Source organism: Hibiscus syriacus, unplaced genomic scaffold, assembly GCF_006381635.1.
Source record: "Hibiscus syriacus cultivar Baekdansim isolate YM2019G1 unplaced genomic scaffold, ASM638163v2 tig00117056_pilon, whole genome shotgun sequence".
Classification (NCBI taxonomy): domain Eukaryota; kingdom Viridiplantae; phylum Streptophyta; class Magnoliopsida; order Malvales; family Malvaceae; genus Hibiscus; species Hibiscus syriacus.
Window position 1 is genome coordinate 896,967 of NW_024063539.1, and position 15,716 is coordinate 912,682.

A 15,716-nucleotide genomic window follows, 5' to 3' on the forward strand; every position below is an offset into this window, starting at 1 on the left:
TTAAGATATTTTAACCCTTAAAGTTTAAATCGTTTATGTTCACCCCAAATTATTAATTCCATTAGGAAAAAAATAGTAACCAAACGAAAACACGCCCGCATCAGCCCTTTATTTTTATTTTTATAAATAAATAAATGAAAGCCAATTAATAAAAAGTATAAATAATATCCCTAAATACCCTTCTTCAAGCTCAAAATTGACTTGTCTTCTGCGAAATTTAATGTTTTGGCTAATGGATCCTTGTTACTGCGTAGTTTTAGTGCTCACAATATGGTGTTAAAAAGAGTTTTTAGTGAAACTTGATGGTGAAGTTTTTGAAATCATGTTTAGTCCTCTGGGTGATTCTGGGTTTGCTTTTGTTAGTGCAATTGATATGTTTTCAGCTCCAAAAGAACTTAACATTCTAGGTTTTAGAGACTGTTCATAGGGTTAATGTTGGTGGATTGGAATTGACTCCTTTTAATGATTCTTTGCGGAGAACTTGGATCCCAGATGTTGGCTTCCTCGTGTCCGAATCCGCTGCGAAGAAAGCCGACACCACTCATGTATCGAATTATCAGAATGGCGGCGTGACCCGTGAAACTGCACTGGGCAATGTTTATATGACCTCACGAAAGATGAACCGAGATAAGTCGACGTTGAATGGGGATGTCGGGGAAACGGAGGGTTTGACAGTGGAGGGGGAATGAGGAGTATTTTATGAATATTATTCACTTTACTTTTTAGTTGATTTCCATTTATTTATATAAAATATAAAAATAGAGAGGTTGTGTGTTTTGATTGATCATTTTTTTTCCTAATAAAATTAACGATTTGAAATAAATAAGATAATTATTTAAATTTTAAAAGGTAAAAATCTAAAAAATATTTTAAGATACAATTCAATATAAATAATATACTTTGGGGTTAATAGTATATTTAATCCTTAAACATGTTCATATTTCTCTTTTATGATTAACTTACTCGGTGGATATTTGTAATTGAAAAGGCAAATTAACCTCCCAAAAGTTAAAATTTTAGAGTCCGTTTCACTTTAAAAAAATATTGATTATTTTATTTTCAATCTCTCTCTCTCTCGAAAAATAAGAAATATTAAATAAAATAGAGATTAACTAAATAATTTTAGTAATTAAGAGATTTGCTATTATTTTTGAGATTTTGAATTCGAACACCGTGTATGTCATGTGTATAAATATTCATTGTCAAAGAATTAAGCGTCTTCGAAAAGATATTATATTGTATTTACCTTATTTTTATAAAAATAATTATAAAATTAAAACATAAATTCTAGAAAATAAAAAATGTAAAATATAAAATGACTTAGAAGTGTGTGGTTCAAATTTTAAATTATTATTAAAAATTAAAAGTTAAAATGATAAATTATATATTTAATTTACAATAATAATTATAAACTCTTATTATAATATTGAATACTCAATCTTCAATAAAACTAACGATTTCTATTAAAAAAATTATCTTAATTAATTCTAAAAATATTATCTCTCTTAAATTCTAAAAATATTCTTAATTATACTGGAAAATGCATACATAATCAATAATAAACATAAAACATTCCTCGTCTTACCAATGGCCTGTATAAATAATTTTTTTAATGAAAACTGAAAAGCCAGAATCTTTCATTTCTTCTGTCATCCACTCTCTCCATAACGTATTTAAGTGGGGGAAAAAGAGCAGATCTTTACTTTGAAATTTCATCTTTTAATCGGGAATTTCTGTAAATTTAAAATTTCAAAACCCTATCTAGCTCCCTCGTTTTCCCTTATATTCTTTCGTAACTCGGATCTCTACTTTCTTTATTTCTTTCTGTGCCTTTTCCTTTTCCCTGGAGTTGAAAGGGAGCGCGCCAATACGGCGTTGAATTTCGCGTAATTCGTTTTTTTCTGTTTGAAAACTGCTGATATATTACTGTTTTCTTTCTATATTTGTAGATCTGCACCTGTAATTTAAACATATTTGGAGGTAGTTTTTAGATAGAAGAAGGAAAATAAAGTGTTTTTTTAATAGAGGGAAAAGAGGGGAATAAAAAAAGAGATGCGTTCAAAGAAGATGGAAGGGCCTTCGGCCCCGACTATACGTCGAGACCCTTATGAAGTTTTGTCCGTTTCAAGGGATTCTTCCGATCAGGAGATCAAAACTGCTTATCGAAAGCTCGCTCTCAAGTGAGGATCTTTTTTCCCCTTTAATTCATATTTGTGTTTTTGTTGGCAATGCTATAGTTAGTTTAGTATTAGATTGGACTTCGAACTAATCGGTAGTTAGTTCTGTTTTATGAGTTACTATGCAAACAATTTAATAGTGAGCTCCATCTGCCTACAAACTGACATAAATGAGTGAAGTTTGACGGAAGTTTATAGACGAGTTTCGTAGTGACATGTATTTCCTTTCCTGCACTAATGATAGATCTATATCTGACCTGTAAGAATTATTATTAAGCCATATCAAATGCTTGTTTGGTTTGGTTTACTTTTAACTTCGAACCCTTCATATTTTCCCTTTTTTTTTGTTCTATCGACAGGTATCATCCTGACAAGAATGCCAACAATCCTGAGGCTTCAGAGCTTTTTAAGGAAGTTGCATATTCTTATAGCATTTTATCTGACCCAGAGAAGAGAAGACAATATGACACTGCAGGGTTTGAGGTGCTTTCATTTCCTTTCTTTCTTTTCACTGATTTAGTATTTTCTGTTATGTTCAAAATTGTCTTCTATATGTTGTAAATAATTAAGCCTCGCACATCAATTCAAAAGGGAAAAAAGAGCTTATGATTAGAACAAGTTTTATTGTGAACACCAGTTTTAGGTTGCAGTTACAAAGAATTACTAATTGACATAGAAATTGAATGAATGCTTCTGATAGACCAAGAACTTTTTCACGTCAAATAAGAAACTATTTTGTTCCTCCATAGTATGGTTAGTTGACTATTATATAATTCTAGACTACATAAAATTAAAATTGCTTTTTTTGATGCTGAGGATGAATTTTCTTCAAGACTGGTTAAAGTAGAGATTGTTAAAGCCAGAACCCGGTAAAGTTATAAGCAGAAGCAAAATAGATTGAGGAAGGGCTATCTCGGATATTTTAGAGTTGCCTGGCTGCTGATTGAATTTTTTCTGGCTGCTGATTGAATTTTTTTTCTTATTATATTTAGGTGTGAAATAAGTGTCTATTAAAAAGGCAAGACTCAACATGAAGACCCGGTATATTATAGAATTGTTTGGTTCTTATCTTTCTTTGGAATGACATGGAAGAATTGTGATTTATTGAGGTCTGATTGAGAAGAAAGAAGTTGCTGCCATATAAAGACGGATAGTTATGTGCTGGATGCAAAAGCATGTTATGGGATCAAAAATGGGAAGTTCTACTATATAGAATTAGTTCTCTTTCTACCCAAATTGAATATAGGACAAGTGCATTAAAAAGTGCGAGTGGTTTTTAGAAGTTATTGATCACTCTCTTGGAAAGAGGTGAAAGAAGGAAATGGAAGGAAGATGTAAGAGAGGTATTTATGGGCTTTGTTAGAAACTTGCCTTGGAGACTTTTCTTGATGGAAATTCTCCCCTCTATTAATATCTCTCCAGATCACCAACTTATGATCCCAGCCTTTATTTTCTCTTAAAGTTCCCCTCCAAATTACCAATTGAAACTATGAAGCCATCAGTTTTTATTGTTCTTTGTGATCTCTACATAGTTTGTTCAATCTTTCATCTGTCTGCGTTAAACAGGAGCAAGAGGAACGAAATTACAAGTCTGATGATCAATGGTTCTGTTGTTTCAGACCCGGATTTGATAAAGGCACATATTACGAACTACTTTAAGAATGCTTACAGCTACAAGTCTATAATGGAAGTGGAAGCTTTATCTCTGGATTTCGCCAAGCTGACAGAAAGTCAATCTACAAAACTTGAGGAGCAGTTCAATGAACAGGAAATCTGGCAAGCAGTAGCCTATTCGGACAGCTCTAAAGCTCTAGGTCCGAATGGCTTCACAATGGGCTTCTTCAAGAAATGCTGGCCGACTCTAAAGGAGCATGTTTTGAGGTTTTTTCAAGATTTTTATTTGGGCAGGGATTGGGAACATGGGGTTAATCATGCGTTTATTACGCTCATTCCAAAGAAACTTAATTCGGATAGTGTGGGGGACTTTAGGCCAATTAGTCTTGTGGGTAGTCTTTACAAGATTCTCTCTAAAATGCTATCTAAGAGACTTAGTTGCTGTGTTGGTGACGTTATTAGTCAGTCTCAGTTCGCGTTTATACCGGGGAGACAACTGCTGGATTGTGCCTTCATTGCGAATGAGGGAATTGATTATTGGAGAAAACAAGGGTTGAGAGGAGTAGTGCTAAAAGTTGATTTCCGTAGAGCCTATGATTCTGTGGAATGGCCTATTTTATTTAGAGCAATGACAGAGATGGGTTTTGGTAACAGATGGTCTGCTTGGATTTCACAATGTCTTTCAACAGCTTCGATTTCAATTCTTGTGAATGGGTCTCCTTCGGATGAGTTCCCAATGGAAAAAGGTTTACGACAAGGTTGTAGTCTCTCTCCATTATTGTTTAATATTGTGGGTGAGTTGCTTCATTTGATGCTTTCTAAAGCAGTGGACAAGGGACTATTCCAGGGGTTTACAATAGGCAAAAATGATAATACTACTAAGCTGTCTCATCTTCAGTTCGCTGACGACTTAATCATTTTTTGCCAAGCTTCGATTTCTCAGCTCAAGAACGTTAAACGAGTGTTGAGGATTTTTAGTATAATGGCAGGTCTACATTTAAATTTGGTAAAGAGTAAGCTGTTTGGGATTAACATGGAGGACGATGAATTAAAAGATTGGGCATCACAAGTGGGTTGCTCAGTAGGTTCCTTTCCAACAGAATATTTGGGCCTTCCTTTGGGTGCCAAGAAGAATTCAGAGGCTCTTTGGGATCCAGTTTTTAGGAACTTTAGTGCCAAACTTGCTGGGTGGAAAGCCTCATGTTTGTCATTGGCCGGTAGGACTGTTTTACTGAAATCGGTGTTATATTCCTTACCAATTTTTTTCCTTTCTTTGTTTAGAATGCCATGTATTATTGGTAAGAAGTTAAACTCGTTAATGGCCAATTTCCTATGGGGTGATAAGGAGGGAAAGAGGAGAATCCACTGGGTGAATTGGAGCTTGGTATGCAGACCAATAAATTGTGGTGGATTAGGTGTTCTTGATTTGAACCTCACTAATCGGGCTCTTCTAGGTAAGTGGGTGTGGAAATTTGCCAATGACAAAAATTCCATTTGAAAAGGCGTGCTGTGTAGCAGACATAAGGTCAGTAGCAATTCTTTGTCTATTACGAAGGTCTCTCATCCTCATTCATCTTGGATTTTGAGAGGAATAGCTAATAATTATCTGAAGGATGATTCGCTGGGAGATTGTCTAAGGTCAAATTCGAAATTGAAAGTAGGAAATGGCAAGTCTATTTCTTTTTGGAATGACGTTTGGGCGGATGACTGTCCTCTGAAATTCCTTTTTCCAAGAATTTTTGTGCTCTCTCCTAATAAAGAGGGGAAAGTTGAGGAGTTTGGCAGCTTCGAATCGAGTGGTTGGGTGTGGACTGTCCAGACCAGGAGAAATTTGTGTGATTGGGAATTGGTCCAATGGTTGGAGTTGATGTCTAAGTTGAAGGATATTCAACTTTCAGAACTTGTGGATGATTTTTTATCGTGGACTGCTAGTGGAGATGGATTGTTCTCAGTTAAATCTTGTAGGAATACTCTTGGTATTATGTCTGGGGGTACTGCAGTGTGGACGAAAGGGGTTTGGCAGGGCTTTGCACCACCTCGGGTGGAAGCTTTCCTTTGGCAACTTGCTCATCAGAAAGTAGCTGTCAAAGTCGAGTTGGTCAAGAGAGGTCTACCCCTAGGGGATGATATTCTGTGTCCCTATTGTAAGAATCAGGAGGAATCTGTGCAGCATCTATTCATCTCTTGTATGGTGGTTTGGGAATTATGGAATAAGGTAGCTAATTTCTGGGATATTGCCATGGTTCTACCACAGGATCCTACTTCTCTTCTTTGTTCCTGGGGTGAGTTGAGGGCGAATTCTACAATTTGGAAGTTTATTCCGGGAGCCATTTTTTGGTCTGTATGGAAATTTAGGAACGCAAGGGTTTTCGAAGGAACTCCTATTGACAAAGTGTCACTATGCTTCATTGTTAGATTCAGGATTGCTAAATGGTTCCTAGCCAAATTTCCGGGTATTACTATACAAGAGGATGTGCTGATTGGTAATCCATCTCTAGCATATGGTGTTTCTTCTAGTAATGTTATTGATAGTGTTGTTTTGCGCTGGTTACCCCCACCAGTAGACTTGCTAAAGATGAATGTAGATGGAGCCGTTAGGCAGATTGATTCGGGTGGAGGTATTGGAGGTTTATTAAGAGATTGGAATGGTTGCACTCTTTTGACTTTCTCAGAGAGTATTGGTCAAGCAATCCCCCCTCTGGCTGAATTAAAAGCTATAAAAAGAGGCTTGGATATTTTTTTGTCTTCTAGGTGGGCTTCAGTAGCTAGGTTGATCGTTGAAAGTGATTGCTCGTCTACAGTGGAATGGATTCATTCTCCGGTTCTGGCACCTATTTTTTTCTTGCCTATTGTTTTTCAGATTTCAAGGCTTATTACTGATAAGGTTCATTCAGTTAGGTTGATTCCTAGGGAGTGTAATGGAGAGGCAGATATCTTAGCTAAGGAAGGGATTGGGTGATTGTAAGGGTCTTTTTATGATTTTCTTCATTTTGTGTGTAGGTTTTTATGATGGGAGGAGTGTTTCAGTCTTATGTCAAGCAATTTAGTGTTATTTTTAACTATTATGTAACTTTCTATATTTATAAAAGTTCCAAGGCACTCTTTCCCTCCTTCCTATGATTAATGACCTTTCTATAAGGTCCTTAGTTAAGAAGGGGGGTTTTAATGAGGCCTTTCTTTCCTATCAAAAAAAAAGGAACTGTTAATACAATGTTTGCAGCGTTATTCAGGTGAGACTTAATAGAAATGTTGGAACTTGTTTGCATCATTTAGTTACTTCTAGGTCCCTTAATTTTCTTTACCCGTTTCTTCAATATATATCTTCAGCAAGCTTGGTGTCCCTATCAAGACTACTATCTCAGCTAATGTTCTAGAGGAAGCTCTAAATGGAACTGTTACTGTTAGACCCCTTCCTATTGGAACATCAGTTAGTGGAAAGGTGTGTACTTCCTTTCTATCCAATGCACCATACACTTCCAGATATTTTCCCAAGTTCTCATGCATTTTGCTGCAGGTAGAAAAGCAGTGTGCCCACTTCTTTGGTGTAACGATAACCGATGAGCAAGCTGAGTCTGGGATTGTTGTTAGGGTAACTTCAACAGCACAAAGCAAATTCAAGGTGCATTCTCTGCGAAACTTATTTTTGAAATGAATATGGTTTAGTTGTTCGCCAACCCATAGCATATCCTCTCCGAAGCTCTTTTACTGTGTGTTTCTATGTGCATGTCCATTATGGACGAGCATGCATCTCTCTAAGGGAGCATTATTTCAAAATCCTATATTAACTCAGTGTTTCTTATGCAAAATTTTCAGTTACTTTACTTTGAACAGGACGTCAATAGTGGCTATGGTTTGGCCTTACAGGTACTAAACATTTGTCTTTATTTCTTGTCATCGCCATTGTTTTTTATTTGTTTATAATTTTTGGATTGACTTTAAGTTCTAGTCTTCAAGACATGATTTTTTATTACGTTTATTTGTTGATTGATGGCTATTGCTATATCATTCTATTAGCTTGGGTGGAAACATAAAGTTACAAAAACATAAAGTGGGAAGGCTAGAGGAAACCTCTTGAATGATTTTTAAAGAAATTTCTAGCTATTGGCCATGCTAGCAATCAGTGCATGATCATGATGAGTTTGGTCATACATAAACGGTATATATATCTAAAAATTTTCTATTCTTGGTCAGGTCGGTATTAACTTTCTGACTTTGTAGGAAATGTCTCACTTCAAGTTCTTGTTGTCAAGATGTGAAGTTTTGTTCCATCTATTTGTTGTTCGATAGTCGTTGCTATACCATTATATTTGTTGTCAGATTGGAATTTGAGAAAACTTAAAATTAGTGGTTCTGGAGTTAATTTTTCTATTTCGTAAAAGGCCTCCTTTCTGTTTTCTTTTTTTCCTATCAACCCGTAATCTTTCATGTGTGATCTACTGCATTGAATCATTTAAATATGCTGCTAATACTTAAACAACTTCTGTCGAAGGTCAAATTTGTCATCTTGACTATAAATAATAGTTGTTCTGAAGTGCTGTTATTTTCTTTCTATATTATATTCATCAGTTACTGTGTATACGATATCAGTGATAACACTGGTATTATGTATTTACTCACGCCATTATTTTCTCTGAATTGGCTGGTATTCTTGACATGTGTTGCTCTGGTTCTTAATTTTCCTTGAAGGATCTATATCTAAGACCTGTGTCAACACATATTCGGACATGAGTCTGGGGATATTACCTTTCAAAGACCCTCCAGATATAAAAATAAAATTTTGAACTCGTCAGACACATTATGTCTGACACTCACAGCCACGTTCAACTAACATTATTGTTGGCTGGTTTATCGTATAAGTCGTGAACAACATAAATATGGTGGTTACTGTCAAAAGACAAATATATTCATGCATCTGTCTATAGTTTATGTGCATATTTAATTCTTTAAAACAACAATTCGTCATTTTTTGCATCCCCAGTTATTGTTCGGTATTTAGTCCAACTACTTGAGACTTCCCATTTATCCCTTCAATACTTGGGGTTTTTCATTCAGTTAATTTGGTTACCGACAGAACCGAATAACTATTAACCGAATTAACTGAATCGAACTAAGTTTGGTTAATTTTGTAGGTTAACTGAATTAATCAAAATTTATAAATAATATATATATTATATATTAAATATTTAATATTTTTGGTTAATTCGGTTAAAACCGAAGTTTAAAAACCCCTAAAGCTAAATAATATATATAAATATATTAAATATTTAATAATTTTGGTTAGTTAACCGATTTAGAACCGAATTAATAGATAACCAAAGTTTGAAAAAACCGTTAACCATTAACCAACCGATTAATCGGAAAAAATTCGGTTCGGTTGAGTAATTCGGTTTTAACCGAATTATGAACACCTCTAATACTTCATGTCAGATTCAGAGACGGGACTAGGATCAAATATTGGGAGGGGCAAATTACCTAAATTCAAAACAACAGGGACTTATTAGGTATTTAATCTAAAAAATTGGAGGGGTCAAAAGTGGAAATTTACTTAAGTTTAAACTGATAGGGATCTAAAATTCTATTAGACCATAAATATGATAAGAACCAATTGTACCTTCGTCCCTGGTCGGATTGTCTTTATTTTTCTACATGGTTCATTTAATGTCTACTAGTGCCCTGCTGTTCAACAAAAGCTCGTGCTTGTTTGATGTTTATACAAGTGATTTTATCTTTTTTGCTGCAAAATTTGTCCTCTGTCATTGTCTTGGAAATTAAAGGATAACTTGTTACTTGTAGTCGTGTTTCTGAAGTAGTTAGGCATTTATTCTTACAGTAGTTACTTCTTGTTTATGATTTCACTGTCTGTTTACAGGAAGACAGTGAGAAGACGGGCAAGGTGACATCTGCTGGCATGTATTTCTTACATTTTCAAGTATACCGAATGGATTCCACTGTAAACGCTGTGAGTTGTCATTTCTGACTTTATCTTCCTTGTCTCTGCTGGATGTCCGGCTTCTTGTTACTGATGATTTATGCATGTGTTATGCAGTTAGCAATAGCTAAAGACCCTGAATCCGCTTTCTTTAAAAGGTTGGAAGGTCTTCAACCTTGTGAAGTTTCAGAACTAAAAGCTGGCACGCATATATTCGCCGTTTATGGTTCGACCTGTTTGTTTTGCATGTTAATTTGCTAAAAGTTTGTTTCTAAGTATTTCTGTTATTGATTGACTGGTTTGCCTGAATTTTTGCAGGAGATAATTTTTTCAAGACTGCAACTTACACAATCGAGGCGCTTTGTGCAAAGACATACGAGGATACCACTCAGAAGCTCAAGGACATTGAAGCTCAGATTCTAAGAAAGAGAAATGAGTTGCGCCAATTTGAAACGGAATACGGAAAAGTATTAATCGAACCTTGTTCCATTTGAGGCTTGGTATAATCATGAACTTTACACTATCTGTACAATTCTGGTGGGGTATTTTGTAGGCATTGGCACGCTTTCAAGAAGTGACCAATCGGTACACCCAAGAAAAGCAGACCGTATGTTTCTAGACTTTTATCTTGCAATGATATTGTTTTTCCTGCATTCATGCAATCCTTTCAATTGAGGTAGCTGGCTACATGCATATAATGATATATTTTTTCTTTATATATGCACGTTTAATGCACTGGCTCGTACACAGTTGTACATGTACATTATAATATTTAATAATGGTTATAAAAATGCTTCCGAGCTTCTTGATTTTTCCAAAAAAGTAATTGCTCATTTGGGTTCACTTCTTTCTCATATTGTTTAACGATCAAAACTGTAACTAGAGTCATGTACATGTTAGATTTAGGTGTAAGTCTCGGGTATGAGTATGCGTCCGACACAGGGGCGGATGTACATGGCTCCCCTAGGGGGAGCCATTGCACACCCATTATTTTGAGAAAAGTGTCAAATTTAGTTTAATTTGTTAATGGGAATAATAGGGTATTAAAATTTTGGACTCCCATTTTGTAACTTTTAGATCCACCACTGGTCCGACACAAATATATTTAAAATTTCTAGGTTTTCCATGTATTCAGAGAAATAATTGAAGGTCATATATATCTCTCTACTCATATGTGTTGGTATTGGACATGAGTACTTAAGAATAATGAAGTTAGACCAACATGGGAGTCTTGTAAATATATTGTTGATTCGACTCCGGGTTTTGACATATATAACACAGGTAGACGACCTGATGAAACAGCGCGATGGCATCCATGCTACATTCACTGTAACAAAACCACAGAGCAGTGCCAGCAATTTAAGCAACGGAAGTAGCAGCAAAGGTCCTGGTGAGACGGAGAGTCCTACTGCAGAAGACGGAAACTCAGAGGGGAAGGATAAATCAGGTAAAAAGAAATGGTTCAATTTGAATCTAATGGGATCTGATAAAAAGCTTGGTTGAAATGGGTATTTTAGATAGGTTCTTGTGTTCTTTACATGAAATATTTGTCAATACTCTGCTGCCTGCTATATAAGCTTTGGCTTGTATTTATTTATTCATTCATTTTTTTTCTTCATGTTTATGGCTGTTCAGCTATGTTAAAGTATGATGATATTAATGCCAGTGTTTTTTTTCCTATAGACTATTGCTCAAATTGAAGTTTTTCAACACTAATTAAAAATAAGAGGGATTCACTTATACTAGTTTAAATTAAGTGTAAAGTGCACAAATGGTCTCTCGAATATAGGGTGATGCTTTGTTGAGTCTCCCGATTATTACAGTTATAAAATGGTCCCCTAACTCTATTTTGTTGAGTCCTCTTACTATTAAAAGTTACAAAATGATCACTTGATTATTTTACATATTCCAAACTCATCATTTTATATTAAAAAATTGGCGGTCATCTGAGTTGGATGTTAATTTGTTGACTAGAATATGATAAAATATTATCTTAAAATCGTTTGAGTTGTATTTTATGGATCGATTCTTCTTTACATTATGTCGTTGAGCCAATGCTTGAATGCAACGGCGTTGTCATTAAAATACTATGAATCCTCTCTAGATTTTGCTTTAAATGCCATAAAGCCATATTAGTTGGGAACTTGCCTCTTGTTCTGATTTCCATCATCCTAGTTGAAATGTAATTCACAGGAACACATGGGTTGACACCGAGAATAGAGAATTCATTATCAGGAGTATACTAGTCTATCGGATATCAACTAATCAGTTTACTCATAACTCATAAGTAATACAACGACCACTAGTGCTCAGATTGTATCTTCCTATTATTATCAATTTCCTATAAGTCGGATCAATCAAGTATTCTAAATTAGGATTAAATATAGAGTCTTGGTAATACGAAATCCTTTCAAAATCACCGTGGTAATGTTTTTTTTTTAATTCTTTTTCTTTCCAAATGTTTCAAACCAATGCATATAGTAAATTTATTTTAAGTACAAAAGTGGTTTATGTGAGGCCCATAATAGAGTTTTAAAACTTGGTTTTATATCACTAAATGTAACATTTAATGTTCAATTTAGAATTTAATAAAAAAACGTAAGTAGTTAGTTTTACAAATTGTTGTAAAACTAATAATTAAAACAGTATCAGAAGCTTAATAAATCGTATTGTCTATAAAGAAAGAAAAGAAAACAGGATAAGCGAAAGGCTCAATATGGTTCGAAGGTTCTCGAGATAAACATGATGCAATATAACACATATAATAAATTTACAACAGAGATAGCTGATAAAAGATTCAAAGTAGCAGGATGATAGAACAACTGAGATAGGATGACAGGGATTACGAGACATGAAAAACAAGATGCAATATGTATAGACAATGCGATTAATAACCCCTAACTACTCAAAACACCTTATTTTCAGAATATGCAACCTTACGCGAATAATAAGAGTATGAGATTATCGATGGATAAATGAAAGAACTAGACAAACAATGTGTAAGATTACCTACCGATAAACATAAATAACCATCAAGGATGTATTGTTACGAATGTATATTTTGAAATGCACCATCAAAAAAAAGTAACAAAATATGTATATTTTTATATTCAAAAGAAAATCACCAATGATGTATTATCTAATTTTTTAAATTTAAATCGAGCCGAAATTTTTTTTGGGTTGAGTTTTCCTTATTCTTACATAACTTATATATATATTTATTTATTTATTTAAATTATATTTTATTTTTTAACATATGATGGGTCATGCCTAGGTAGACCTAGACCTAAATATGTCCCTTATGACTATCAAACATTCAAAGTATATAATATAGCTCCTCTATGCAAATGAGATGACTCTCTCTGTTAAAATTCACTTAACCTCTTGAATTGAACTTTAATCTATCATTAACTCTCATCTCATATAAAAAAAAATTGATGAATCTCAAATAACTAGCCTGACCACCTCACTTCCCACAACATTAATCACTATAAATTATCATCTTACGTGTTGTATATCAACGATATAATTACATATTATAGAAATATTTGAAATTATAATACGAATATGATATAAAATGAATATAGAAATATCAAACTTTTATAGTATAAAAAGTGAATTATAAAAAATACACTAATATAAAGTAATCAAAATACTATGCATACAAATATACGAAAATAAATACACTAGACGAGATTAAAAATAACGTGTTATATATATATATATATATATCAAACGGTAGTTACGCCAACCTCAAACTCAAAACGACACCCGGGAGAAGTCAGGCCCAAAACCCCCTAATCATAAAACCAAGGCGCACTTTAGCACGAAGCATTTCACCGAAGAATGGAATTACTAAAACACCCCCAGAAATCTCAATAACCCGAACTTTAAAATCGCGATTGGCATCAGCAATTAGCAAACAATGATTCCTCAACGGGAAATCAAAATATATAAACTCTCGAAGCGTTCTCCGTCGGGTCGGGTGTTTAAACATTGAGTTAGCGCTGTGTTTTTATGCGATCAATGGTGTATTCTGATGAGTCAGAGATGGCGATGGGATCCCAGAGATTGAATCCTCTTCACAATTTCAAGCTGCCATGTTTGAAGTGGGGGAATCAGAGGCACCTGAGGTGTATAAAACTCGGCGATGCTTCCATCGCCACCGACTCATCCTCCTCCTTCAATGATCGTCATCTTCTTCGGCGTTTTCATTTGGTTCAGAGACGTCGATCTCCTCCGTCTTCGAAATCTGAGGGATTAATGGTTGGTGGGACGAGGCGGCATGAATCGGAGTCTTATCCGAGCAACGATTATGGGAGGGAGGGGAGGCTTAGGGTGTCGAAGGTAGAGGCGGAAGAGGGGATCGAGGCAGTCAGGGAGAAGATTATGAAGGATCTTAAAACGGCGGCGGATAAGATCAAAGATGATTTTTTCAGAGACAAAGCTTCCGACGGTGATGAGGTGGAGGCCGGTGAGAACGAATTCAAAGAGCCTAAACTCAAACGAAAAGAGAAAGAGAAAGAGAGGGAAGAATCGCCGGCGGTGGAGGTGGAGATGAGGCCGTGGAATCTCAGGACGAGGCGTGCGGCTTGCAAGGCTCCGATTGACGGAGGAGGAACGAACAATAACTACAATTCTGCAACTAGAAATAAGGTGATCAACTCACTCAGAGTAAGAGACAGAGGACAGCCGGTGGTGTCGGCGGCGGCTGACGAGAAGAAAAAGGAACGGTCGGAACTCTCGGTGACACTGTCGAAGCAAGAGATCGAGGAGGATTTCATGGTTATGGTTGGGCGTCGCCCTCGGAAAAGGCCAAAGAAACGCGCACGTTATGTTCAAAAGGAATTGGATGTAAGTTTCAATCCTTCTTCTCCACTCGTTCCGGTAATGATTTTCAGTTTGTTTATGGCCTTCTTCAATTTGACTGAGCTTTGCTTGTGGTCGTAGGCGTTGTTTCCTGGCTTACTGCTGACGGAGGTGACGGTGGATTCTTACAAGGTTCCGGAGCTCATTGAAAACGGCAATGTAAGTTCGAATATCCTCTAACGCGATAACTTCAAACCCCTAAAAAAAAAACCCACTTTTTTCTCTGTGTTTCCAACAATTTCTCAGCAACCAAACAAATGGTATTGATTGTAATATAAGATGTCTGCATTTTGATCGTGCAGATGGATTGTTTCCTTTAGGTGAGTTATGGTAATTTCCTGACCATCGGGAATATTTCATATAAATGCTCTTCATTAATTTCCTTCTTTGTCTAAAGCTGAATAGTATTGCACAAAGAACCCATCTTTGATGTTTACTTGTTAAAAATTGTCTTAATCAGTCCTAATAATATATATGCACCATCTTGAATTTGAGTGTTCCAATGGTCTAGTTATTTAATATACATTCCTAACTACTTGACTATGGGATCCAGACTACTTTCATTAAGCATACAACTTTAATCATCTTGAATTGTATTTATATTATTAACAGTTATATAAATTAAGTTTACAAATTAATTGAGATTTATGAATTTTTCCTTTAAACATAGTTGAAAGATCATCATCAGATTATATTGTATAATTCTAAGGGTTGTCTGTAAATTCTTGCATATTATATAATAAGTTGTATATAAAACACATATATTTTGTTTCCGAATTTTCAAATTCATATTTTTATGGCCTTGTGAACAAGAAATATTAAAAAAATATAACTATCCAAAAATTTATTATATAAAATATAAAAATTATTTAAAACATGAAAATTTATAGTCTTATCATAAATAAGCAATAGACTTCGGTTGACCATAGATAATTGAAGTTTTTTTTTAATGAAAGTGTTCAAAGTCTTTAATATTTTCTTAAATATTTCTAATTTTCAAATAACTTATAATTCATCGTTGTACAGCTACGATATTCCATATATATATTTTTAATATTTTTAGTATTTTTTAAATAATTTAATTTTTAGTTTTAGATTTTATATTTATATTTTAATAGTTGTTTATA

General features: G+C 34.7%; 2 protein-coding genes across 2 annotated transcripts; both read left to right on the forward strand.

The window, feature by feature from the left end:
* The first annotated feature begins 1,703 nt into the window (after positions 1-1,703).
* On the forward strand, positions 1,704-11,342 carry LOC120197795 (chaperone protein dnaJ 15-like). Its single transcript, XM_039199193.1, has 12 exons — positions 1,704-2,180; positions 2,537-2,696; positions 5,151-5,160; positions 6,988-7,021; positions 7,119-7,230; positions 7,306-7,410; positions 7,605-7,655; positions 9,661-9,750; positions 9,838-9,946; positions 10,039-10,187; positions 10,274-10,327; positions 11,002-11,342. Exons 1-12 carry the CDS (start codon positions 2,053-2,055, stop codon positions 11,221-11,223), a joined length of 1,224 nt encoding a protein of 407 aa, XP_039055124.1. The 5' UTR covers positions 1,704-2,052; the 3' UTR covers positions 11,224-11,342.
* A 2,304-nt stretch (positions 11,343-13,646) lies between these two features.
* LOC120197877 lies at positions 13,647-15,078 on the forward strand. The gene is made up of 2 exons (XM_039199275.1): positions 13,647-14,574; positions 14,671-15,078. Exons 1-2 carry the CDS (start codon positions 13,738-13,740, stop codon positions 14,767-14,769), a joined length of 936 nt encoding a protein of 311 aa, XP_039055206.1. The 5' UTR covers positions 13,647-13,737; the 3' UTR covers positions 14,770-15,078.
* Positions 15,079-15,716: the final 638 nt, after the last annotated feature.

Excerpts from the sequence above, each read along its gene's own strand:
- LOC120197795 (XM_039199193.1), top strand. The coding sequence starts at position 2,053 with ATGCGTTCAAAGAAGATGGAAGGGCCTTCGGCCCCGACTATACGTCGA. Across the intron at positions 7,411-7,604 it reads CAGCACAAAGCAAATTCAAG|TTACTTTACTTTGAACAGGA; the intron begins GTGCATTCTCTG and ends CAAAATTTTCAG. Across the intron at positions 9,751-9,837 it reads TGGATTCCACTGTAAACGCT|TTAGCAATAGCTAAAGACCC; the intron begins GTGAGTTGTCAT and ends TGTGTTATGCAG.
- LOC120197877 (XM_039199275.1), top strand. The coding sequence starts at position 13,738 with ATGCGATCAATGGTGTATTCTGATGAGTCAGAGATGGCGATGGGATCC. Across the intron at positions 14,575-14,670 it reads ATGTTCAAAAGGAATTGGAT|GCGTTGTTTCCTGGCTTACT; the intron begins GTAAGTTTCAAT and ends TTGTGGTCGTAG.